A 27010-nucleotide genomic window follows, 5' to 3' on the forward strand; every position below is an offset into this window, starting at 1 on the left:
ATAGGTAGGAGACAGACCAAGGAGAGTACCAAACCTGTACAATTTATTGGACAGCCTAATGCTGCATGTGAAATTCACTGCCAGTACAACACAATGAACAAGGCTTGCAGTTTTAGGAGCCTGTTTCTGCCTTACAAGTACTGGTAATGACATCTATTCAACCTAATTTTAAGCACTGCTTGGAAGAGATTAAAATAGTCTTAGCCTCTACTTTTACTGTTCCAACATGTGACACCATTTTGTAGTGGCAGTACAAAACATGCAAGATGAACTCTGGGTAGCTAATACTCGAAATCTGAAACACCCGTTCTGACCAGCAGCTTTTGTTCCCAGTATTAACAGACAAGTCAGCAACAACTCATTCTTAACACTTTTATTCTTACAGTTCTAGGTTTGAACTGTACATGCAGATTTGCATAAGTCACAATAGAGATTTACAGTGGATTCTATTCTATGGTAGAGTGCAATCCAGAATCCTTGAACAGTATAAAAAACAACTTTAAACATCAAGACCTTGTTAGGAGCAAAAGGGTTAAAGCTTCCCCAAGTGTCAGCTCTCATAGATACCTAGTTACTAGGTACTCTATGTTAGACATATTCAGAGTTGAAGAGCTGTAGAACACTAAACAAACTTGACCACCCAGATGTCATACCGTCTTTGTTACTTTTCTGGCAATTAAGAATAAGTCAAAAACCCTGCCACCTGCAAACCAGCTAATACAGACAAAAATAACTACTCCTTACTTGCCTGTCTAGGGTTGTACAGTTAAAGAAAATACTCCCTCAATGGCATTTGTATCTCACATCAGCTGAAAAAGCAATGTAACAAAAATAAAGGTATAACATCTTTGAAAATAAATATAAAGAGGGAATGCAGACAAAAGTGTCAAAGATTTTTGTGGTTTTTTGTTTTCTTTTTTTGGCAGGTAACATTCATAATATACAAAATATAACTTATTCATATTAGCCAAGGAAACATTCTTGAGTTCCTGTAAACTGTTTTAATCCACCTCCTCCATACGTGATGTGTCATCATCTCCTTCAAGAGGTGGCATCTCCTCAGTAACTGCAGGACTGGCCTCCTCTGCAGCAGTATCATCTTCATCAATGCCTGCACAACAAACACGAGGACCATGAATGCTTATCCCAGAACTCAAAGCATTTGCCTCCACAGAACTTTCTATGGCCTGAAGGTTTTCAAACCACCCCCCACTGCTCCATGTGCTCAGAAGACATGGAAATATCAACATGCCCAGAACTTACTGGAAACAAAAGATTTCCAACTTACCCAGGCCGAGTTTGATCATCCTGTAAATGCGGTTGGCATGTGTCTGGGGATCTTCTAAACTAAAGCCAGAGGACAGGAGAGCTGTCTCGTACAGCAATATGACAAGATCCTTCACAGACTTGTCATTTTTATCAGCCTCTGCCTTCTGCCTCAGTGTTTCGATAATGGAATGATCAGGATTGATCTCCAGGTGCTTCTTTGCTGCCATGTATCCCATTGTGGAGTTGTCTCTCAATGCCTGTGCTTTCATAATCCTCTCCATATTGGCAGTCCAGCCATATGTACTTGTTACAATACAGCATGGAGAAGTTACCAAGCGATTGGACACAACAACCTAGGAAAGCATACATAAAATTTAAGTTCTTAGCTTAACATTTCAACATTTCTAATGCACCAGAAACCCCACTGCCTGGTCAAGGTGCAAGTTACAAAACACCACCATTACCTTTTCTACTTTCTTCTCAAGGATATCTTTCATTATTTTGCAAAGGTTTTCAAACTTGGCTTTTTTCTCTTCCTGTTTCTTTTTCTCCTCTTCATCTTCTGGAAGCTCTAAGCCCTCTTTTGTTACAGAAACCAGGGTCTTGCCTTCAAATTCCTTCAGCTGCTGCACACAGTATTCATCAATAGGCTCAATCATGTAGATCACTTCCAGCCCATGTTTGCGAAGGCGCTCCACAAAAGCAGAGTTCGCCACCTGGTCTTTTGTCTCACCTGCAGGAAGCATGAATGTCATGTTCTGTTTGAGCCTCAGCACTGCCACATACCCAACTCTATTCTGGAAGAGCCTATGCAACCCAATGATGCTCAGTAGCTCTTACCAGGGATTACAGATTATGACAAACCACAGTAGTGATCCTGCTAGCCTGGTGAGACTTAAGCCTTCCCAGCAATGTTTTAATTTGAAAAGATGTTTGGCATTCCAACCCTTCCAGGCTCACAGGGGAAAAAATAAAACTAGCTGTGCAAATGCACTTTACACCCTTAGCTTTGTCAAAGAGCCAGCTTTAAATGTGCTCTTCCTTACCTTCCAGGAAGCAATGACAATGAACATATTTCAAAACTAAGGCAGTGCTTTAAGAGTAGCTGTAACACTGCAGACCAACGCTGCATTGCACTTCCCCAGGAGCAGTTAATGCTCCAACTAGCCCAAGTTAGACAGGAGGAAGCATCCTAGGACACCTTGCGACGTCTGGAAGTGCAGTTTGCTCTATTAGTAAACATTACTTCTAACCAGCCCAGCTGTGCTCATTAACACACCATAAGGTACTGACTACAATCCCATTCTACATGGCAGTATTTACTTGTTTTAGAAATACTATAGGAATCAGCCAGTATGACAGAATCACAGCAAACTTCATCTTCTCCTCATACATGCCAGAATTTCTCCATCACAAACTACATAACTGACAAGTAATCACGAGAAAAGCATTGCAGCTTCTCACAATGACTTTTTTTTTTACATCAATTATGGAATTCATTTAAAAACTGTAGGAGAGAAATGAGCATCTTATACCAACAACCTTACCTAACTGCTTTTCACAGGGCATTTCTTGCCAACTCACCAGTAATGTAGTAGACATGTTTCTGGTTTTCCTTCATGCGAGTGCAGTAGTCCTTCAGAGAAACCATTTCATCACCAGATGCAGAAGTGTAATACCTGAGTAACTCAGAGAGTTTCTTGCGGTTCTGGGAGTCTTCATGAATACCAAGCTACAGAAGTAAGAGAAAGAACGACTGAAAGGCTTCCTTAAATAAATACTAAGCTGTGGGGTGCTCAGAATGTAGTACTAACAGAAATCTGTACCGTTTACAACCAAGATAAAGGAATACTACAAACCTTGATGTTCTTGGAGAACTGCTCATAGAACTTTTTGTAGTTCTCCTTGTCTTCAGCCAACTCAGTGAAAAGTTCCAAACACTTCTTCACCAAGTTCTTCCGTATCACTTTAAGGATCTTGCTTTGTTGCAGCATTTCACGAGAAATGTTCAGAGGTAAATCCTCAGAGTCTACAACACCTCTCATGAAGTCTGGAAGGAAAACATCACAATTAGCTTTGTAGGTTTTGAAGAACTAAGATTTACAATCACTACAAAGTGGCTTTGCTGCTCTGTATTTGAAATAGACTTTACTCAATTTTCATACAAAGCAAGCAGTGCTTTCTTCAACTGCTCAGATACTTCGACTCTCCAGACTCTGCCTTTCTCCATCCCCATTTTCCCCTTTTGAACATAAACTCTGCTAGTTTCTCTAGGTATTTTCAGAAATATTCTTCTGCAGCACTCACTCAGATACTCGGGGATCAGCTCCTCACAGTTGTCCATGATGAAAACTCTGCGCACATACAGCTTGATGTTGTTTTTCTTCTTCCTGTTTTCGAACAGATCAAAAGGTGCACGTCGTGGGACAAACAGGAGAGCTCTGAATTCCAGCTGACCTTCCACAGAGAAGTGCTGTAAAAGAAACAAGACCATTTTTTAGAATTGCACTTTGTCTCTTAAGTAATGCTGACCTCTTCCACAAAAAAAGAAAAAACAGCATTAAATGCAGTAGGCAACATATTGGTCAGAAAAATGAGCATGTTCTCCAAAACATCATCTGAATTCTACTCAGCTGTTGCCAGGATGTGAAACAACTGTGAACTGTGCAGCACCACCTTCAACCATGAAGGCCTGGAAAGGTTAACTGAACCCATGCTCCCATTTTTAAAACTGAACTACAAACCAAAACAACAGCTAGGTTTCTATTTGAGATCCACTTTCAAGTTTTGTAATTAGATTTTCCAACTAAAAAAAACATTCACATTTATATTTGCAATAAACAGAACCAAATGTATTTGTTGAAGATGCTGAACACAAGCTTCAGAAGTTGCCTGAGCAGCTGTAGCACAAGCATCTCACTATGTAAGCACTCTGAACAGTATTACTTCTAACAGTAAGCAACTTCTACAATACTCAAAACAATTTAGATGCTTGGCTTTAGTGACAAAAAAAAAAATAGTGCTTATAAAAAGACAAACAAGAACGTACTTTGACAGCCAAATGGTCCTCCCAGTCATTAGTTAGGCTCTTGTAGAACTCGCCATACTCCTCATTGGTGATGTCATCTGGATTCCTGGTCCAAATAGGCTTGGTCTTGTTGAGCTCTTCCTCATCAATGTACTTCTCCTTGATCTTCTTTTTCTTCTTCTTATCTCCATCCTTCTTTTCCTCTTCCTCGTCAGAGCCAACATCTTCAATCTCTGGTTTATCTTCTGTCTTCTCCTCCTTCTCCTCTTTTTCCTCCTCCTTTTCTTCAGCTTCATCATCACTCACCTCCTTATCGCGCTCCTTCTCCACCTATGAAAGAGAACATCACTTGGACTTCACGTGCCACCTGTCACATTAAAAGCAAGTAATGAACTGCAGCCTAAGTAGGTAAGCAAACTACAATTAAATCTACAAACAAGCACAATGCCCAGTTTTTGTCTTAGACTCAAAAGACTTGGCAGTGTTTCAGCACATGTGGTTCTATGGCAGTTCCGCTGTTGTACTGCATTGTAACGACTTTCCACTAAGAATCTACGCAAGCACAGTTAAGTTTTGAACTGTTTGCAAACTGTGATGCTACTGACTTGGCTCCGTTTTTTTTGTTTTAGCTTCATCTTGTAAAATTAGTTCATTAATTAACAGCATCACGTCAGTTGAAGAGCTACACCCATGCAGAATCTACAGCAGCAGAGCAATGTGGTATACAGACTGCCCATTTATATTTAAAAAACCTATTTTCTAACTCCTGCTCCTTAATATACAGTATTTCAAAGTACATACGAAGAGCCTAATAGGGTAGCCAATGAACTGAGAATGCTTCTTCACGATTTCCTTGATCCGCCGTTCTTCCAGATATTCAGTTTGGTCTTCTTTGAGGTGCAGGATAACTTTTGTTCCACGGCCCAAAGGCTCACCTGGAATGAAATGTATAGGTAATACACAGAAGCAAACCAAGCTGTGATAAACCCCACAAATATTTGGTTTAAACACCATACTCCTCTACCAAGGATTTCTTTATCCCCAGCAAAATAAGACACTATACTAAAGCAAGCCTACAGATGACACATTCTTACTGCACTCAGCATTTTGCACATATTCCTTTTAAGCTGTTTCAATAATTACTCTCTTCATCTAACATCTTCCAAACCTACACAACCATTTCCATGTGTAATTTTAAAATAGCCCTCATTACCACACACTGTTTACCTCCAGACATTCCCCTAGCACATCTTAACAATTACTCAAAATAAATCTGACTTGATACAACTGTTTTCGTCCACAGAGTAAGCAGGCATCTGAATCATTTGCTAATAACCTTTCAAGAACTGACCTGAGCAAAAACACTCACCGTTATCAAGTCTGACAGTGAAAGATCCTCCAGCTGATGATTCCCAAGCGTACTGCTCATCATCATTGTGCTTGGTGATCACCGTCACTTTCTCCGCAACGAGGTAGGCAGAGTAGAAGCCAACACCAAACTGACCAATCATGGATATATCAGCCCCCGCCTGCAGTGCTTCCATGAAAGCCTTGGTACCAGACTTGGCAATAGTACCAAGATTGTTGACAAGGTCAGCTTTGGTCATCCCTATGCCAGTATCCACAATGGTCAGAGTACGATCATGCTTGTTTGGAATCAGGTTAATTTTCAGGTCTTTTCCAGAATCTAGCTTGCTTGGGTCAGTCAAGCTCTCATATCTGATCTTGTCCAGAGCCTATCAAAGAAAAGGCAAGCTTTAGCATCCCCTACCTAAAAATCTTGGCAGTTCTATAAACATAAACCAGTCCAAGAGCCCAAATACTTACATCTGATGAATTGGATATCAGTTCCCTCAAGAAGATTTCCTTATTAGAGTAGAAAGTGTTGATGATCAGAGACATCAACTGAGCAATCTCAGCCTGGAAGGCAAAGGTCTCCACTTCCTCCTCCATTGGTTGGTCCTGTGTTTGCACAGCTTCCGGCATCTGTGAAGAAATAAAGGTGAAATTCAATGCTTAACAACTCTAGCTTGCTGCACATACACACTTAAACGTACTTTGAATTCAAATCATTAGCTATGTAGTTTTAATTACTGTAGCAGTAAGGAACTCAGAGAAAGAACCCGAGAGTTCTGAAAAAATGCAAAACTAAATGGGGCTTTAACCACATGCTTTTAACGTACGCTTCAGTTTGCAGTTTTACCATTTTACAGTAGATTACAGGGAATAAAAATGGAACTGAAAACCTGGCCGGATATTCGGGATGCGAACTGCGCTATTCTACAGGCATCTCACATTACGACTTGTACTTGCTCCTTCTCCCGAGCTGCCGTTCTGCTCAATGAACTACGACCACTGGCTCGCAGGACTCGCAGCACTCAGCACGCACTGAACACATTCAGCCCAAATGAACACATTACCCGGTCGAACAGAGATGCTTTCTCTCAGGAAAGTCAAACACAACTCCAACCGAAAAAAAAAAACCCCAACCTCAGTCCCGTTTTAAGTGGCGTACAACGAACACAAAACAACCACAGCACGGCAATCCCGCCCTACACCGGCAGCGAAGTGAGCGCAGATGAACGCTACGGGCGCAGCCGCCTCCATACGGGACGCGGCGCCTGGCGGCACAGCCGGCCCCGAGCGCCCCCTGCAGGCTCCCGCCGGAAGTAGCGGAGGTTCTAGAAACTGCCAGAGCCTTCCTGCCGCCCCCCCGCCTCCACCCACAGCCGGCAGCGGGGCGCAGCGCGCACCCCGCCCGCCCGCCCTCCAATGCCGCCATCCGCGGCTCCAGCATCCCGCGCAGCGCCCTGCCTATACGGCTGGGATGGACCGCCTTCCCGGCGCCCTCAGCTCTCGCCCCGGTGAGAGAAAGCCTATCTGCACGGAGAGCCCTTAGGGAAACGCTTCCTCCAGCAGCGGCCGAAATGCCCGCCAGGCGCTGCCCGCCATGCCGTAACTCGCCTCACAGCCCCGTCGGTAGCAATAAATTATCACACGGGTCGCAGCACACCCCACCTCCCCGCTCCACCTCCATTGTACATTCCCAACTCCCTCTACCACACGTTTTAACGACAAGTTGAAAAAGCGTCTCGCACCACGCGGCTCCCCGCCCCCCCCCAGCCCGCAGTACCACCACACAGACGCCGCCAGAACACCGCAAGAAAGCGCCCTGTCAGCGCTGCCCCCCCTGCAGCCCAGCTGCAGCTCCGCCGCCGCTCACCTCAGCAGCAGGGATGGGCTGTCGGTCACCTCAAAGAATCAGCAAACGCTCTCTACCGTCAGCGCTGCGCCTCCACTAGTGCGCGCCCCCGGCCGCCCGCCCGCCTTATATACAGCCGGCGCCGCCTCCTTCCAGAACCATCGGGAACCTTCACTGACAGGCACGGGGGAGGGGGCGGGGGGGCGGGGCAGAGCGCCGCTACGGGGCGGGGCCGAACCTCGCTCAGCCAATAGCAAGGGGCCGCGAAAGGACGCCGTCAGAGCGCGGGGCTAGCGCGGGCGTTCGCCGTTACTTCAGCCATCGGGGTGAGGGCGGGCTCCGCGCGTACGGAGCGAGGGGTGAGGCGGTGCGCGCGCTCCCTATTCGCTCAAGCGGCGGTTCGGCCCTACGGCCGGGGAGGGGCGAATCGGGCGCGTGCGCGTGCGGAGGTGGCCGCTGAGGGGGGTGGGGTCGGCCTCGGGGCGGTTGTGCAAGCGGCGGTGACGTCATCGCGGCTCCGCTCCTCATGGAATGTCCTAGAAGGGGCCGCGCTGCGCGCTGCTCCGGCGCGGGCTCTAGAAGGGCTTAGAAGGCGCTGCGCTTACCTTTCCCCGACCCCCCACCGCCTTCAGAAGAGCCCAGGAGTGGGGTGCGGGCTGGGAGCCGCCCGTCTTCTCTCGGAACTCTGTGTGCGCCGGGCGGCTCCCGCTGAGCCGGCTGTGCAGGTGGCTGCGGCTCCCCTCGGGCGGGCTGGGGCTGCCGGGCCGGCTGCGTGATTCACAGCACGGTGGTGCTGTGTGAAGCGTTTCGCCTAATGGAGAAAGCAGAGCAGCTTCTCAGAAAGCACATGTTGGTCTGAAGGCTGAGCAAGGCTGTGCCTCTCAGTACGTAGACCTCTGTGGGATTAAAAGAGCTGAGGGATCAGTTCTGAGAAGCTCAGAAGGCCTACATAGTGATGCGGTTACCTCAGGGTTTGAGCTGTAACAGCAGATGATAGGCAGTGCTGTTGCTTTTGTTAGATCCCAAAGCCTGAAACCCACTGAGGTTCCCAGGCTGTGCGCGGTCATTGCTGCCTGTCAGTGGGAAGATGTGGCATTCAGAGGGCAGGCCTTTCTCCATTTATGCACTATGCATGAAGTCTCTGGTGTCTGTCTCCTTACAGCGAGATGAGCACATCTAGCAAGGGGGCTATTTTTATATCCCGAACAACCTGATTGGGAGCGAGGCACCAAATGCAGGCCTTTGTGTCTCAGGAAAAGAATCTGCATCGAGTGTCTTCCAAGCTGCCTTCTGAAACTTTCCTCTTGGAGCTGATCCACTCCTGGGGATATAAATACCAAGTGAATGTACATGTTAAAACTGTTCAGAGATGGAAGCGTCTCTGCAAGGAGAATCTCATTTCTGTAAAGCACAGCCATTTATTTACGTGAGGAATAAAAAGGATGCTTTTTCTGTAGCAAAATTCATCCCAGGCCCAGTTTTTTTTTTTTTTTTTTTTTTTTTTTTTTTTTTTTTTTGCATTTCTGTTGTCTCTTGGGCATACTCCAAACATCTATCTAGGTCAGCATCTGACTGGCATGAGAATCTAATTTCTGTATGCATAACCTGGTCTTATTCCAGTTAAGCATCCTAAATTATGCTGGGTAGCACACCCTGTGAATTAGACGTTATGATGCTTAACTCTGTGAGTGCACCTAACTGAAGGTCCTTAAGCTGAGTCTGATTTTTTTGCATCCTTTATCCTGCAGTTCGACCTAAACAAACATCTGATTGAAATGGGGCCTACAGGCTTGATTTTGTTGCAGAGCTGTGTCTCTCGGGGAATTTTCAGTCCATTTTGTTATCTTCTCTGACAAACAAGAAGATACATTAAGTATCTTATTAAGTAACTATGTTCAAGACTAGATGAGGAGTTAAAATTACAGCTCGCTTCACTGCAGTTTCTGCAGTATCTGCATCAGGATCTGCACTGGTGCAATGACTTAGAGGACCTTGCCCTTCTGAGCAGAGATGTTATACCAGCAACATAAACAGAGGGCCAAAATATGGCCTTAATTAGAAGTAAAAATTAATTGTAGTGTCAACAGTAATGCAAGATGGTGTGACATTAGCTGCTGGTTAGCACACAGGAGAAATCAAACAGTGAGAGTGAAGCTATTTAGTCAGTTTAAAGCTGGATTTCAGCCAATGCCCAGCCTAGAAAGTTCTTTGGTTCCACCCAGGCCACCTCATCTCTTTGGTGCTTACACTGGTTGGTTTTTTTTTTTGCTTTACTCCTCAGCTCTGATTTTGCAGTTATTGTCAATGCGTTACTTTTTCTTTCTCTTGGACGCCGAAGTCTACAGAACAATACAATCCAAAATCCTTTCTAGAGAGTTCCATGTTCCTTCCATTGCACAGTGACTGCTTTCAGGTATACTTCAGCTGCTTTACTCATGTGCTTCCTTAAAGCAGCTTAATGGCTTTTATACACTGTGTAATAAAGTGTGACAGTTGTACCCAAAGTATCTTTAATGCTTTTCTTAGATACAAAATTGTCTTGATCTGTTATGCATTCTATATGACATACCTTTTAGTTTGAAACTCTTTTCAGATTCCATCAACTGAAATGTTTCCTCGCCTGTATTTGGATCAAAATAACTGAGGTATTTTAGTGAACTGCTAAACTGTTACCATCTATGCACATCTCTCCAGTTCTTTTGTTTTGTGTAATATCCTACTAAAATTATTTACATATCCAAAATTTTAAGATTGCCACTTTTATCAAAATATTAAACATGTTTTTCTTAAGTCTTTTACCTTCTCATCTCTTGACTAACATGCATTCAGTCGTTCAGATCTAGGGATATACTTCATGTTAAGCATATGAAGACCAGTGGAAGGTTTTACTTGTGGTTGGAATCACAGGCCTTCACATGGTCTGATGTCAACGTGACTGAAGTAACAATTCTGTTTTTCTTTGGTTATTGTGTTATTTAGCTTTCAAAAGCAGACTGATTTTTTTTTTTTCTTTCCAAAATTGTTTGGCAAAACCAATAGGAAAAGTAATAACAGCTCATCGCAGTTTTCCAATCTCTGCTTAACACCAGTCCCTGTCTGCCTGTATAAAGCTAATATTTTCTTCAGGAATTTTGAACAGTTCTGTATTCTTCTTCTGTTACACAGTGAGGGCTGGTGAAGACTGACATTTTGTTCTTGTGGTTCTTCTATTTTAAATGATCACAGTTTCCTATTGCTTCAGATTTTGACTAAAGTGTTGCAGACTTGGTTTCTGCCAGTTCAGTTAATTTGGGGAGAAGATCTATTCAAAATATTTCCCTTTTCTTAACTAAGAGAGTAGTATACTTTCGTGTGTTAGCAAACAGTTCCAGTAATGGGGACATTGCTGAAGCCTGATATTTTCAAGTCCTTTGTTCTTGGCACATTCACACACAAGTTTGTTCTGTTCCACATCCCCCAGCCATTCTCACTGTCCCAAATCCATCATCCTTTGATTTACAGCCTGGACAAGAAGCAGCACGGTCTGTGGCTGCCACACACATGTGCTTACTGAGCAGCCGGCCATTGCCTCCCAGCTCTTAGGCTAGACAGACAGCGAGGATGAAGCTGGACACTCCTGTACCTTCCTTCAAAAGAGCCTACAAGGGGATGCATCTCTGCTACCTGCCTATTCATTTTCTAGGACTTCAACATCTCTATGATCTCTATTCCTTTGTTAGTTTAAATTGAATTGCTTAAATAAGTCAAGATTACTAAGAATGGATTGATGGACAGCCACAACATTACAGCATGTTTCATTGCCTTAGGAAACTAGACTAAAATAATTCTTCCCTTTTGCTTCTCCCCCTCCTTTTTTTTTTTTTTTTAACAGACGTACCCAGCATTTGAGGAATGAGAACAGATTTTTCTTTGTTTTTCCTTTTTTTTTAATTATGTGGTACTAAAATAAATAACAAGGGGGACCTGCCTTTTATTCAGTGAGATCTCCTGCTTCAAACATTACTGTAAATGCAAAGACAAGGAAAAGACAACAACCACAATACTCAGTTTAATCCCAGGCAAATTATTGCCTTTTTTTGTGTCAGAATCTGAGCAAGTTCAGATTTGGTTCAGATTTGAACCAAATATTGAAGAACCAGGTATTTTAAAATCAAAAACTTTTAAAATCAGAACTGTTCCATACCAACAACACATGCTGTAATGTTTGAGAATGCTCCAGGGAGACTTAACTGTGGCCTTCTGGTACTTGAAGGGAGCTTATAAGCAGGAGGGGGGATCAGCTTTCTTAAACAGTCTCATAGTGATAGGACAAAGGGTAATGGCTTTAATCTAAAAGAGGGAAGAGGTAGGTTAGATGTTAAGAAGAAATTCTTTACTCAGGGGGCAGTGAGGCCCTGGCACTGCTGCCCATAGAGCTGTGGGTGCCCCATCCCTGGAGGTGCCCAAGGCCCTGGGCAGACTGAGGTGGGGGGCAACCAGCCCATGGCAAGGGCTGGAAATGGGTGGGCTTTAAGCTCCCTTCCAACCTAGGCTGTTCTATGGTTCTGCGATGCATTGCTGCTCTGTCTGCAAAGGCTGCAGTCTTGCATTTGCTGCTTTTCTAAGGATAAGCCCCATACCTGTTCCCTAAATACATTGCGTTTTATTAGAGGATTTAATTATATAGTTTTACTGAACTTAACAAAGAACAAAGAACAAAGTAAAACATGCTGGAAGTTATTTAATATTAAAAGCATTGAAATAACACTCAGGAAAATTGGGTTTTATTGTTGGTTCTCCCACAGGCTTCTTTGGTGTTGCTGAATAAGACTTTTTTTTAATATTATTTTTATAACCACAAAGAAATTAAATGAAATCTGCATAGAGGATTTTAATTCCAACATTTAACTAATCCTTGAGTGCTTGATATTGCAGTCTCAGTGCTTTTGAAATTAATTCTGTCTGAGTTCTGAGACAGATTCGTCATGTTATCTCAGTGCTTCAGGGTTTTTCCTTATAGAAAACAGAACTGCAGCATCGAAATCACCCATACAGTAGTTTTCAGAAAACTGACATAAGTAGAAAGATGTGGAAATGTGTGTCTGGATTTCTTTAACGCATGGAATTACGCATGTAAAACCTGCGTTATCATAATGAGATGCAAAGCTGGCCAGGGATTGCTGGCTGAGCAAAACACCGTGCTTTCTTAAAACTGTTCGTCAGGCTGTCTTCTTTCCTACTTTCTCATGCCTTACTGGGAGCTGATCGTTAGGTCACAAAAGAAGTGATTTGTAGCAGAAATAGAATCAATCATCACCTTCATATTTTTTGTAGTGGAAGGGTTCTTAAAAGGCAGAGAAGAAAATAGCTTCCTAAAATGTTGTCGTGCTTCTGAACTGTAGATGGCAGCAATAATTGTATGGAACAAGGGCAACATGTATGGAAACGGGCATCATTCTTGTAAAAGTGTATGGTTTTTAAAGTACGTGGTAAGAGTATGATAACAGCCAGTTGTTGCTCTCAGAAGGAATTCTGAAGGAACTTGTACTGTTCAAGAATACATTGGTTATAACAAGGGTCAACATTTCCAGTGCTAATACATGCCAAGCGTAACTTATAAAAGCTCAGCTGCATAGAAGGGCTGAGAGAATGAGCATGGAATGTGGAAAGGCCTCAGCACGACTGTCTAATCTTAACATAAACCACTTCATATGCTGTTTCTTACAAAATAAATAGACTTTAATCAGTATAATTTAATATTTTAGGTTTGTCTTTGCATTCTGTTGTGACTGGAAAAAGAAATACTGTGTTGGAGTTTTACACCACATATCCATATTGTGATTTACACTTTCCCAGAACTGGTGCATAATGATGCACTTTCTAGCTGTAACTACACATACAACACATACACATACAACAAACCTAGAGTTACATCTATGAAAACACAAAGGACACTCTTCCACAGGGTTACAAGTGCTTCTTTCCACTATCTGTTTCTGCTCTTTAAGAGCACTGTAAGAGGACTGCAGTACCTGTTCTCTAAAATGTGTGTTGTCTTGTCCAGTGTGAGACAAAAAAAAGCAGTACATACATTTACATGGTGTAGAGAATGACGGTAGAACCATCAGAACACTTTTAAAGCAATATGCAGTCAGGAACAGGAATGTTAGCTTTGTAACGAGAGGTATGGTCACAGCTGTAGCTTTAATATAGCTACAGTTAAGATTTTTATTTTTCCCATTTATGGGCCAAAGTTGCAATAGATCCTAACTTGGGAGAAAAGCTTGGAGGAAACAAACCTCTTCCAGAGAGCAGGTGGTTTGGCTGAGAAGCTTTGGACAGAATTCTGGACTTGCCATGAAGATACTAAAAAGTTGTGGTGGGAAAGTCACACCTCTAGGAAAATAGCAGAGCCTTATCAAGAAGTGTGGAAATAACCCGATACTTTTTCCCTGTGCATATTCAGATTATAAAAGCTGGATTCAGTATGACAGCACATGTTATAGTTTAGATGCAAGTTTCTACAAAGCTTTGAGAAATGACAGAAATTTAAAAAATGTGCAAGCTCAGTTCCACAAGAGACATTGTTAGCATTTACAACAGAAGTCCATAAAATTGATTCTTCTTAGTCTTTCAGACTTGGGATATCATCTTTAGAATCATTCTATACTTTTAAGAAAAACTGATTTAAATCTGTGACAGGATCTGGGAGGAGTTTGTAGCACTTGGTTGATAGTTTTGTTTTTTCACATTTCAGACTTGGAACTTCCATTTTACTGCAGATACTTTTAAAGAAGAAAGATTCTAAAATTATGGACTACTTGCAGGTAATAATGGGTTAAGTCTTCACATCTGCCTGTGATGAACACTGTGTTTATGTGCTGTTTAATGTTATTTTTCTTCTGTCAGATCAAAAGATGCCTTTCTTAGGGGGAAAGAGTGAAACAGGACAGCCCTGAATGTCAGCTTTCTCTCCAAAAATGAAAAAAAAAAAAAAAAAAGCAGCAGTAAGATAATCTTGATTAAAGCTGACTATGAATAGGAACTTTGAGAAATTTTGTCAAGAACTGCATGAGTACTTGATTAATCACACATACATTTATCTGTAGGCTATGCTACAGGAAACAGGCATGGTGAATTACAGGGAAAGTCAATTTTCATCTCTTTCAAAGTGATGTTTCCTGCCACAGCGAGGCAAATCTCCTGCAGTAACTTTGCCATTTATACTGAAATCCTGCTTTGCTGTCAGATGAGCTGAGGGTATTCTTAGCCAGTTAATGTGAATGTCAGTATAATGCAGCTGCTCTACAGTGCCTTACATTATAAAAGTAGGACAGACTAGAATTATTAGAAGTCACCAGGTTATTTGTAAATCAGAGCAGTGCTGGTTGGTACTTGTCAGTAGATAGTTCTGACTCTTTTTTCTATCCCAGAGACTACTAAAAAAAAGTCGTTTCAGATTCTGAATGGCCAGGTAAGCTATATCTCCACATTATCTGGATTAGATATGTCTGGAATAGTGAAAGTAAGATTTCTTTGTTAAATTTAAGTTACTTAAAAAATTTGTCTAGTATTTAAAATAAAAATGGCAAGTTCACTTTAACCAGAACAGTTCTTTATTATAAAATAAAAATATAAAAAATTGATGATCAAATGCATATTCTGTGCCTTGCTTTTGCTCTTTTAGAGTACATCTACAAATGTGAGTTGCAAGAAGTAGTAAAGGATTGGGATAGTAGAAGAGATTTCTCATCTTCTTTCTTTTCCAGGGCATAGCTGTTCTTTCTAATGAGTTACCTAAGATTATATTTCCTCAGATCATTTGGTCAAAATGAGGTATCTGTCCCTTACCCATAGTTCTGTGGAACTTTTTCAACTTTCTTTGTCTGATAGAAATGCAGTTTTGAGTTTATGCCAAATATAACCAGAATGATTTGGCTCCATTCTCCTTACTTGTCTAAGATGGAATATTACAGTGGTCTGTTATTTTCACTAGGAACCTCTGCATCCACATCCCTGTTCTGTTCTTTAATTTGCATGTTATTCCCATCTTCACTGACTTCCCTGCATGTCAATGCTTTTTTAGGACTATGGGTCATTACAGGTCATATGAGAAGCATTTCCAACCCCACTTTGCATTTTCATGGAGTTCATTCATGAAAAATAATACTGACTCACCTGGTATTCAGAATGTTTTTCTAAATTGCTTTCTGCTCATCTTTTGTGAGTTTTGGAGCTAAAACTATAAACTTGCTGTTTAAAAGACATAATTACTACAATGGTCAGTGTCAACCAGACTTCTTCTTTGGCCATAAATGTACAGCTCTATGGTATATCAGTATAAAATATATATTCAAAGTTTATTACTTTACCCACATAATTAGGATGTTCAGCTACAAATCTGTATTTTCATGGTCAAATAGTCCAGGTTTTAACAAAAGTACCAGCTGTGTCTGACCATACTCACCAGCATTAATGTTAGTTTTATAAGATATCCTCTAAGTTGTGAAGTGAGAAGACAGATAGACTGGTAAAAAGTATAAATATGTAAATAATTGTCTTAAAGTGATCATTAGGAAGAAAAATCCAGAAATTATCACACACAAAATATAGAATCTTTCTTGTAAACATTAATGCTAACAGTACAAAGACAGCTTAGTTACTGCTCTACTAACAGCATCTGGGAATGCTGCAAGGACATTAGGTATTCAGCTAGTGTTTCTAAGTGTGTACTATTAGCATCTCAAACAAGACACTTACAGAGAGTGTAATTGGATAGCTGATGAATTGAGAATGCTCCTTCACAATTCTTTTGATTTGCCTTTCTTCCAAATCTTGTCTTTGGTCTTCTTTAGGATTTAAGATAATCTCTGTTATGCAGCAGAGAGGTAACCCCTGAATGAAATCTGAAAGTTTTAGTAGGCACAGGTGGCCAAACAGTAAATTCTTTCTGAAATTAAGGATCAAGATTCTCTTGCTATGAAATCTATGAGAGTATCCCTGAGAATGATGAACTGATGCTGTATACCTATTCTGTGATGCAATAAACGTAACAACTGCAGATAGTACAGCATTTCACTTTCCCTCAATTTTCAGAATCCTATGAAGTGCAGCAGCATACAGCAACACGCGCACGACAAAAATGATTTGATATGGCAGAAGTTCATTAAGCTTGACCTTTCTCTTCAGATGGTAGACTTAGTAAAACTGAAATGCAGCAGTGTTGTAATGTGTGATTCTATCTTTATTCTTTTGCTATACGAATTTCAGTCAGTGGTTGTTACCCAGCAAAATTTGCTGCTAAAGTTAGAACTGCTGTTCTGTTGTGCACCTGTGCTCCCGCTGCTGTTTTGCAACAAACTTGACATTAATGAGCTACGAGATGGAGAACAATGAATTCAGTTCACAATCGTTTATCATTATTAACAATGACAGCAAGAGAGCCTTGCACTGAAGGTGATATACATACTGCCTATCATTTTGCTTTGTGACCCCAGCACATTTGTAGTCAGGAAGGCAGAGAAGAATTGAAGCTCAAACAGAGCAGTCCCGGAGCTATCAGCACAATAAATGTTTCTACGAAAGCTTTAGTGCCAGCATTCACAGCAGTAATGGAGTGGGCTTGAATTGTCCTGTGCCTGACTACATGGTGGTGAGAATACAGTTGTGCTCACCGAGTGCCCAGGACCCAGCTAGTCTAGATCAATAAGGGCCACCAGTCTGATTTGGTTCAGAAACCACAACAAAATCAGGTTTGAGCTTTCTCAGGCTATACGTAGGAATTCAGCTGTATTTTACCAGCTGAGTCACAATAATATCTCAATTAAATACATCCAATACATTGCAAAATGGCTCCCCCAAAAAGCTTCCTTTTTGAAGCAGAAAGTGTTGATGAGCATCTACTGGAAGGCAAAAGTCTTTCTCTTTTCATCCACTGGCTGATCTTGAGTTTGTGCAGGTTCAGTGCTAATAGGGTAAACAGGACTGAAAACTCACTGTGTGTATATACATACAAACTTGACTGTGGCGTACAACTTCTTAAATTGACTGGAAAAATACAAATAATTTTGGATGTATGTTTTGAGAGTGAAAGAAGAGCATAATTGTTGTTACAGATGTATTGTTAATACTTTATATTTTGGACATGAATTCTCTGATTTCTAATTTCTTGCTTAAGGTAAAGGCAGCATAAAATGAATAATTGTTTAATCAGGAGGAATTTAGCAAGCTTTTTTATGTAGTCAGGTTATGTCATAAAGCAAGAAAAGTAATCATGTGATTTGGCTTATTACCACTAATTAATTTCCATTTCCATTTTGGGACATTACAGAGTTTAAGTTTTACAGTTACTGCAGAAAAACAGACACTGGAGATTCTTCTCAGTCTCCTTTAGCAGAAACATTACCTGTATTGGAATGCTCTGATGTAATTGAACTTAATGAACGCGTCAGATTTTGGGGGAGAATAAGAAGTACTGGCCTAGCTGCTATAATGAATATTCCATTCAAGTTAGAATAAGACTGCAAGGAAACATTTTCCTGAAGGGATATGCCACACAGTAAAATCCCTCCTGTTTAAAGATAACTACCTCTGAAAGTGTCTAAATGTGTAGATTTCCCCTTTAGGATGTGTTTATGTTTAATGTTCCTATTTAAGGTATATTTAAAGTCTCCTTTATTCACCTTTTTTGAACAAAGTTTGTGAGAGACTTACATCTCACCAGTAGCGAGTGCTATTTTGTCCACAGTTCTCTCCAGCCACAGCTGTGAGAAGACAAGAAATGGAACACGTTATGGTTTAGGCTATCTGGAATGATTTTGAATATTATGATAAGATTATGTTTGAATTTTCCAAGGGAATTAATGGAAAGAAACCTACTGTAGTCACATTTCAACTTGCCTTATCAGAGAAACTAATCTTCACCAGCCAGGTCTGGCAGTAAAAGATTGACTGTTATCACTCATTTTTCTGCAGTCTACTCTATGCAAATAACCTTCAAGTCACACTTTTAAATAAGTCCATCACTTGCTTGAGACATGCAGTGGGAGAGGGAGTGTAAAGAGAAACTGAATAAGACTTACTAAGCATGGAGCAAGTCAGACTTCCAGTTGGACAAGTACTTAGCATGCATTTGTCTGATACACTGTATATCAAAGGCTGACTGGGTTTTCTAACCCATGTGTTAGAAGCAAGCAGCCTCCTCATTTGTTATCTAGAAACAAACATCCTGATTCTGCACTTCAAAACAACTTTTATGCCTACAGCAGGTATGTAAAAGGCTACGTACTAAAAATAATGTTGACTTACATCAGTCTTGCATAAATATATATAGTTCTGTAAAAGCTAACCTTACAGAATCACAGGATAGTTAAGGACGGAAAGAACTGTGTTGGAGGTCATCTCATCCCACCTCCCTGCTCAGGGAGGATCACTGAGACCAGGCTGCCCAGGACCACAGCAGCTCCTCTGAAAGGAACCCACTGATGGCTGTCATTCCTTCTCAGTTACACAAAGTGGATCACAACTGTGTCCAAGAAATATACTTAAAACTAAACCTTCTGCTGCAGCACTGGAGATAGATGAACAGACTCTGCTTTGTCACACATCATCTCAGCTCGAAGAGCACTCGAAGAAAAGAAGAGAAGGATGCATCTGTTTGTGAATGGCTAAAGTGCATCGTAGGACTGTTCATATTTGTGAATGCAGATTAAGATAGTAGCACTTGCAAGATGAATCCATTAAACAGAAGTAAAGCTTAGAAACTATGTTAATGCTATACTAATGAGAATTCCTTCTTGGTGCTCGCACTATTGCTGCTGGGACAGAGAAAGGAATGTGGGTCTCCTTGTATGTCCCACCACTTGCCTAAGAGCTGGAACGTGGGAGTTCAGCATGAAGTCTGTCGGGTTTGCAGTGCAGTTAGAATTCACCAGATGGGGCTAATAGAGCAAATATAAATATTCTCTATAGAAGTCAAGTCATACTGAAGAAACCGTATGTACTTACATACATGGCACAGCAGTTATAACCTTCCAAAAGTCTGTTTTAAAAAATGTTAATCTTCATAGTGAATTCATTATTTACAACAGATATTTTATTTTGATAATTTAAAATATTTGATTTTTTTAAACAAATTAACTATTTCAACAATTCACCACCACCAATATCTGACTCAGGAAATATGTAGGTTTCTTATTTATATGTATATATATATTAATCTCTAAACTACTACGGAGCCACAAATGTAAGAAGGGAAGTTCAAGCTTATAAATCCATATGGCTTTCCTTTATGATATGGTGCATGACTGATTTTGTCTTCCAAGTCCATCTCTCAGATTCAGTTTCATGTGGAGACTCTGAACATACTTAGATATCACAGTAAAGTTTTAATTAGCTGATTAAAAAAAAAAAAAATCCTGCATGCACTGTATCTCTGAAATGACCTTATCTATGTCACATCATCAAATCAGAATGTTATTATTGAAAACTGAAGTACTTGCCTATGTCAGACTGCCATTCTTTATATTCTGCCATGTCTTTAATAAGTGATTCTATCGCTTCGCCATCAGTGGTAACAGAAATACATTAAAATCTAGCATGTATCTATCCCGTGTTTGATTTTAGTATGATAAACCTACCTACGAAAATAACAATGAGCAAATATACTTCAGATGGCATTTAACTCAACCTACTGAACAAATATTGGCAAATGACATAAATCGTGTCACTCTGTCACACCATGTCACAGAAAGATGGAGGTAAAAGACAAGGAATATCACATTACTGTGCATACTTGATTAAATGATTACTGATAAGTATATCTTAGCTAAGAATATAATGTATGATCTGAATAAGGATGGTAGTTTCAGGTGAACAAGAAAAGCAGGAACCCAAGAGCCTCATCTACTTAGGTAGCTTCCAAACTTGTACTTTCTTCAATAATCGCATCACTTACAATAGGAGAAAGAGAGTAAGAGAGAAACTGAACAAGTTTCACTACACATGGAGCAAGTCAGACTTCCAGTTACACAAACATTTACAGTGCTGAAAGCTTCAGTGCTGATAATTTTGTATGATCTAAAATGTATATGTGCTAAAATTGTAAGGTACATATGTTGGGCTTGTTCAGCCTGGAGAAGAGAAGGCTGCGGGGTGACCTCATTGCAGCCTATCAATACCTGAAGGGAACCTACACCCAGGAGGGGAGTAAACTCTTCAAAAGGGCTGACAACAGCAGGACTAGGGGAAATGGTTTTAAGTTGAAGGAGGGAAGATTTAGGTTAGATGTTAGGGGGAAGTTCTTTACTAGGAGAGTGGTTAGGCCCTGGAACGGGCTGCCCAGGGAGGTTGTGGATGCCCCGTCCTTGGACGTGTTTAAGGCCAGGTTGGACGGGGTCCTGGGCAACCTGATCTGAATGTGTATGTTTGGTGGCCCTGCTAGGCAGGGGGGTTGGAACTACATGATCCTTGGGGTCCCTTCCAACCCGGGTGATTCTGTGATTCTGTGTGATTCTGTGTTAATGAGAATAATGAGAATACATGTCATAGCAAGAAATCTCCATTCTCTTCAGCCAATCCCTCTTCACGTTGCCTTGTAGATCACAAAATCCCTACCATAAAACTATAATTACACTTTGATGTAAAAATAGTATTGGGAAATTTTGTCTAAATGGTTACACAGTTCTACTCACCAATCTTCCAGGTCTCAGATACGAGTAAGTTCTGGACACAGTGGATGTCCAAGACTTGTGAATTTAACTTACGACCTTGCCTTGCAAATGAAAGTAATGAAAGTCGTGAGCATGACCATAATAATGACCATAATGAAGTCAGCACATAATCCAGAGAAATGAGCTCTCCTTTCTATAAACATGAAATGATTCAACTAGCATTGAATGAACAGCCTGTGCTATACAGCATCCAAAGCACTTTTGCTTCAGTGGGCCCATAAAAAGTTCCATTAGAATATCATCTATCTAAGATTTCAGTCTTTCAATTGAAACAATTTGAAGCCAGTCATTCAGGCTATGGAATTGAAATAGCAGTGGTGACACTGATGAAGAATCTTTGAAAAATTGAGAGAAAGCAAATAGCTATTCTTTCAGTTAGGATCTTTGCAGCATGTTTATTTTGAGAAAACACTGTCTTGTGAAAAAGTTGATAAAAGAATGCAGAACATGCTAACAAGCTTTCAGATCCTCTTTGAGAAATACACCAAAGCACCAAGAGAACAGCTCCATTAAGATGTTCTTAGCTTGTGGATTTCTAGATTAATCCTCTCCTCAGTCTTTTTCAGAAATGAAGTTTGAGTGCCAGCAAACAGAAGAACAACAATTTTGCTGTTGCCAAAGTACTAGACCTAGGCAGTAAGCAGTTGAGTAGTCAGGACAGACAACCCATCCTCTAACAAGCAAGCCTTATTTGAAAATGTGCACTATTATGCAAAACTGAGACAGAAGAACCATGGAGTTGCTATTAAAAAGATCTCATAATCAATTAGGTAAATGGCCTGGAGGGACTGGGGAACCTAGAATAAATTTGTTTTAGGCTGGTAATTATCGAATCGTAGAATCATAGAATGGCTTGGGTTGGAAGGGACCTCAAGGATCATCAGGCTCCAACCCCCCCATCACAAGCAGGGCCACCAGCCTCCACATCTAATACTATAGCAGGCTGCCCAGGGCCCCATCCAACCTGGCCTTGAACACCTCCAGGGACAGGGCATCCACAGCCTCTCCGGGCAGCCGTTCCAGCACCTCACCACTCTCATAGTAAAGAACTTCCCCCTGACATCCAACCTAAATCTGCCCTCCTTCAACTTAACACCATTACCCTTGTCCTGCTTGTAATGCTTCCCTTTCCATTGCTGTTACAGTCTGTTCTTTCCAAGGACACTTTTCTCAGATTTCCTGTTCTGCTTAAAGGAGATTTAAATCACACAATGGCAGCCAGGTTTCTTTTTAATTTGCATGGCTGACTAACTGTTAACTAACTGTTGTTCACGCCAACTGCAAGTTGCTTGGCTGACATGCAAAACCTATCAATAAACGTGTACAATCACAACACGATCACCAAGAAGACTTGCTCAATAAAAACCAGCTGAATGAAACAATATTTACATACTGAATATTTTGATGCTTTAGTTACAAACATGAGTGGCTACTGCAAACTGCAATTTAGGCACATTCTTGGCCTTCCTGATGGCACTAACTTCTCACACTACAGCAATGATAAGCATCACTGTCTAGAAATACCAGTTTTGTAAGCAACTCAGTTATTGCTACTGAACAATGATCAGACTTTGCTTATTCACAACTCTGTCATTCCTCCCTTGGATTACAGCAGTACCATATGTATGGATAAATGGTCTTCCATATCTAGAGAATTTTGAGAAGCACATTATGCTGCAGCACATTTTACAAACACAGCTATTTGCAGGCTTATCAAACCAGTCTTTCCAGCATTCCACAGAATTTAAATTAAGTTCTTAATATCAGCCTTGCCTTCAGAGAACATAATTTAGGGGGTAGCTAAGACTTCAAGATAAGAACTGTTTTTGTCAAGAACAGCAGTCTCCACTATGGAGGTAAGCTAGTCTGTTTAGGAGCTAACTTTCAGGGAGCTGACTGCAAACACCAAAGTGAACTCATTCTGAGACACAACAGATTTCACTGTCACTCAGTTCCAACTGCAAAGCAAACTCTTCTTTTACATAAATGTTTTTTCTTTCTTTAGATATCCATTTATTTTTAATTAATAAACCCCCAAAGCTATGAAAGCATATTTTTTTTTCACATACTTATTCTCTTAGGGAGAAACAACAGCACAAAACCACAATGTATTCTAGCCGAGTAAACACCTACATGCTTTTCTAGCACCCTTATGTTTTGTAATACAAATCACAATGCATTATCAGATTTATTTAGAGTTGGTAGCTATGAAGAAATTCTTAACACAAATACAGAGTTCAGATGTGCGGCTTACATATGTGTGTATACCTGTGCCTGCTAGTAATTCACACACATCAATCATTTGGTAAGAAGTAACATATGCAAAGTTTTTGATACTCTGAAGTTGGTCATCCATTAAGTATCTACATTCTTTTTGGCATCAGTAGTCCAAGCAAGACATGACAGACATACTACAGTTGATCAATACTCCAGAAATGGGCTCCTGATTTCTGCCTCATAATCTGCTGGCAGTGCATACCAGAAGAGATGCTTTTAGCATGATGGAATAGGGTGGAGTCACCTTTTTTTTTTTTCTTTTCCCCTCAACAGTGCTGATAAAAGCATCACTGAAAGGACCACTGATCTCAGCTGTTGCACTTGCAGTGAAGTAACAGATGACATTCAAATTCAAACATAGAAAAGTTTTGTTAATAACTATGCTTGGGTCACCTAAGTTGTAAGGTTCTCGTTTTCTCAAGGCCAGTAAATGCACTATTTGTAATGCAGCATGAAAAGCTGTAGAACCAACTTATGCATCAATTTCAGAAAACCATATTCTTTTATTAATGTTAGTGAATTTTGCTCATGTCTGCTTTCCAACTTACCAAAACATCTGCAAGAATTACAGGCACAATACAGCAGTGATTCTGACTGACTTTTATTCATTGATTGTGCATACAAAACAACACATCTATGGGTGTCCTAATGGGATCATTTCAGAACTATAATCTTTGGTTCTCTTGAAACAGAAGAGTTTACAAGTGCTACAGATAACTTTTTCATAAGGCTGATCACTGTAATCTTTTTTCCCATTCTTTAAACAACTATTTGGTAAGGATTGTTGATGGGGCTGTACAATAGCGTTCTTGTGACTTGCAGCTGTGTTTTTTGAATGAATATTTGTCTTGGATTCTCTGTGGAATCTCTCAGCAGCTTTTATTGACGTTTCTTGGTAAATGTTAAACACTGCATCAATTCTTTGGCTTTCTGCACAATCACGTACTGCTGATAACCAGGTACATGTTCACTTTATTTATTCTTTGGATCACACTCATTCCATTAGGTGACAGATGGCCTGCTATGGTTTTAGTACAGTCTGCATTCCACACAACCCCTCCGTTAAAATTTCCTACTTAGTTTCTTGAAGTGTTCTACTCGGTACTGTCAGTGTGCCATGAATAAGATATTCTGAGCATGTCAACTTGGAACAACTTTTTGGGGGGGTAAAATCGTCTGGTTTTAGTATTACTATCATTTAGAGATCTTTGCATTTCCTGCTCTTCTTTTTATGAGTGAAAACATTCTGATCTTCTCTCCAGAAGTCCATTCATGAAATTTCTGCATGAAAGAACCAGTCTCTAGATGAAAACTCTTAAAATAATTGCAGCTCTGCTCGCCTACTTCACGTACTTCTAGGAGTACATCAATACAGTCTGGCAGCTGGCTGATAAAGTGACAAGATCTACTGGTCATAATCGATTGGCTTTATCTTAACAATTTCAAGCAAGGCTTCAATACCTGGCCTCACTACAGTTTGATTATCTGTACTTGTTCAGATATCCACTAAGTTATATACTCCATTGTATATGCATTAACCTGGAGATCCTCAGCTGTTTCCTGTCTCTCAGCTACTTTGTACTCATATCTCGATGATCAACAACAAGGCAGCATTTAGCTTCAAGCTAAATCCCGTTGGATTAAACTGATTTGAAAATAAACGTTAGACCTCAGGAGTCTGAGTGAGCTTTTGTGATTGAACAGATGGAGTGGAAAGAAAGCAAGGTCCTGCTTCCCTCCTGCTCTGCATTTCCTGTTTCCTCTCCCTTATACAGTAAGCATTTCTCATTTAACCCACTTCACCTTTGAATCACAGAATTGAGTTGGAAGGGACTTGCAAAGGTCATCTTGTCCAACTCCTCTGCAATAAACAGGGACATCTATGGCTCAATCAGGTGCTCAGAGCCTGGTCCAGCCTGACCTTGAGTGTCTCCAAGAACAGGGCATCCACTACAACTTGGGGCAACCTGTTCCAGTTCCTTACTACTCTTATAAAAACCTTTTCATTAAATCCTTATATTTGAAGGGGGTACCCATGTATCTTTCAGAAATGGCTCATTACAAGGTCAGATGAACACCACAGCTGGTGAAGGTACTGACAGTAGAAAAGAGGGAGCAGGACAATGCCTATTGGAGCAGCTACATCAGAGCAAATCAGCTAGATGTGAGAATAACCTTGAAAGCACATTGTTACAAGGCAGTCTGACTCTGTGCTGATCAGCAGCTGATTCCAGCAGCTGCACACTTCCAACTCCTTCCTTATTTTGGCTCTAGCAGCTGTGATGATGGGATCAGCTCGGTTGCCAACCAACAACTTGCTTGTCATTTCTTCATGCAGGGTGCTTCTCAGGCTGATCTGACTCACCCTTCGGTTGCATGATTACTGGAACTGATACAAGGGAGGCAATGGAAAGAGGCACCTGAAGACGGAGAGCTCAGATGCATTTCTACAGCTAGAGATCAGTCTCCGATTAGTTTAAGCCGACCACAAGGCTGATGCAGTAATCAGAAGACACAGCTTTGCCTCCCTATGGAAAGTAACTCTTTCAGTTTCTGTTCACTTCATCCCTTAAACCAGAGGAGGACAGTGACCTGCTTCACCGCAGATCTGGCTCACAACAACGTGGGTTACGTGACAACCCGTTTTTCCAGTTAGCGCTCAGCTGGGCCAACTCCCCAGCCTGGCCCTGCGCACGGCAGGCACCTTAGGCAGTCTCTCTTTACAGAACCATAGAATCGAGTCAGCGGCGGGTCGACTCGAAGCGTCCAACTACGGCTGCGCGTTCTGTTTCACAGACCCACCACAGGCAGCTCCCAGAACGAACCCTCTCTCGCCCTCTTCCCGCCGCCGCCATCTCGACCGCCCCTCCGGCGAGCCCCCACTGCCCCCGCTCGCCGGCCCCGCCCCTCCCCGCCGAGTCCCGCCCAGGTGCAAGCAGCCCGGCGCGTGCGCGGAGGCGCAGTAAACAGCGGCCGCCGCTCCTCCCCCTTACGCCGTTTGCGTGGCCGCCTCCGCGCAGAGCCGCGCGAGCGCCGGCGGCGGCGGCGGTTGCGCAGTGGAGCTACATCCGGGCACTGGGGCAGGATGAATGCTCCTTTCCAAGATGGCGGCGGAGGGAGGAGGGAAGGAGATGAACGAGATTAAGACCCAGTTCACCACCCGGGAGGGGCTGTACAAGCTGCTGAGCCACTCGGAGTACAGCCGGCCGAACCGGGTGCCCTTCAACTCGCAGGGCTCCAACCCGGTCCGCGTTTCCTTCGTCAACGTCAACGACCAGAGCGGCAACGGGGACCGGCTCTGCTTCAATGTGGGCCGGGAGCTCTACTTCTACATCTACAAGGGGGTCCGCAAGGTACCGGGGCTCGGCCGCCGCGCCGGGGAGCTCGGGGCCTCCGCGCCGCCCGCCCGCCCTCCGAGGGGCCGCCCGCCGAGGGGCGCGGGGCTGCGTCGTGGGCGGGGGGGTGGCGGGACCGCGGGGCTGACGGCGGCCGGGCTCGGCCGCTCGCGAGGGAGAGCTGGGGTGG

At 42.0% G+C, this 27010-nt stretch overlaps 2 protein-coding genes and 1 long non-coding RNA gene across 5 annotated transcripts in view; 2 read left to right on the forward strand and 1 right to left on the reverse strand.

Annotated features, from left to right (window-relative positions):
- Positions 1-358: 358 nt before the first annotated feature.
- Positions 359-7656, reverse strand: HSP90AA1 (heat shock protein 90 alpha family class A member 1). Its single transcript, XM_048950244.1, has 11 exons — positions 7521-7656; positions 6125-6283; positions 5667-6033; positions 5099-5232; positions 4319-4627; positions 3577-3742; positions 3129-3319; positions 2854-3001; positions 1734-2002; positions 1289-1622; positions 359-1111 (listed from the first exon to the last, which is right to left on the reverse strand). Exons 2-11 carry the CDS (start codon positions 6281-6283, stop codon positions 1002-1004), a joined length of 2187 nt encoding a protein of 728 aa, XP_048806201.1. The 5' UTR covers positions 7521-7656; the 3' UTR covers positions 359-1001.
- Positions 7657-7758: 102 nt separating this feature from the next.
- Positions 7759-19917, forward strand: LOC125695239 (uncharacterized). The gene is made up of 2 exons (XR_007377889.1): positions 7759-7825; positions 14236-19917. It is a non-coding gene; the product is annotated as an uncharacterized LOC125695239 (long non-coding RNA).
- Positions 19918-26467: 6550 nt separating this feature from the next.
- Positions 26468-27010, forward strand: part of WDR20 (WD repeat domain 20) — a 46086-nt gene continuing 45543 nt past the window's right edge. For all 3 annotated transcript variants that reach the window (XM_048949676.1, XM_048949677.1, XM_048949675.1), the window contains exon 1: positions 26468-26838. In XM_048949676.1, the coding sequence (XP_048805633.1) occupies positions 26575-26838 (264 nt within the window). In that variant the 5' untranslated portion in view covers positions 26468-26574. The remainder of the gene's footprint in view (positions 26839-27010) is intronic.

Source organism: Lagopus muta, chromosome 6, assembly GCF_023343835.1.
Source record: "Lagopus muta isolate bLagMut1 chromosome 6, bLagMut1 primary, whole genome shotgun sequence".
In the NCBI taxonomy this organism is placed as follows: Eukaryota; Metazoa; Chordata; class Aves; order Galliformes; family Phasianidae; genus Lagopus; species Lagopus muta.

Excerpts from the sequence above, each read along its gene's own strand:
- HSP90AA1 (XM_048950244.1), bottom strand. The coding sequence starts at position 6,283 with ATGCCGGAAGCTGTGCAAACACAGGACCAACCAATGGAGGAGGAAGTG. Across the intron at positions 6,034-6,124 it reads TGATATCCAATTCATCAGAT|GCTCTGGACAAGATCAGATA; the intron begins GTAAGTATTTGG and ends TTTCTTTGATAG. Across the intron at positions 3,320-3,576 it reads GCTGATCCCCGAGTATCTGA|ACTTCATGAGAGGTGTTGTA; the intron begins GTGAGTGCTGCA and ends TTTTCCTTCCAG.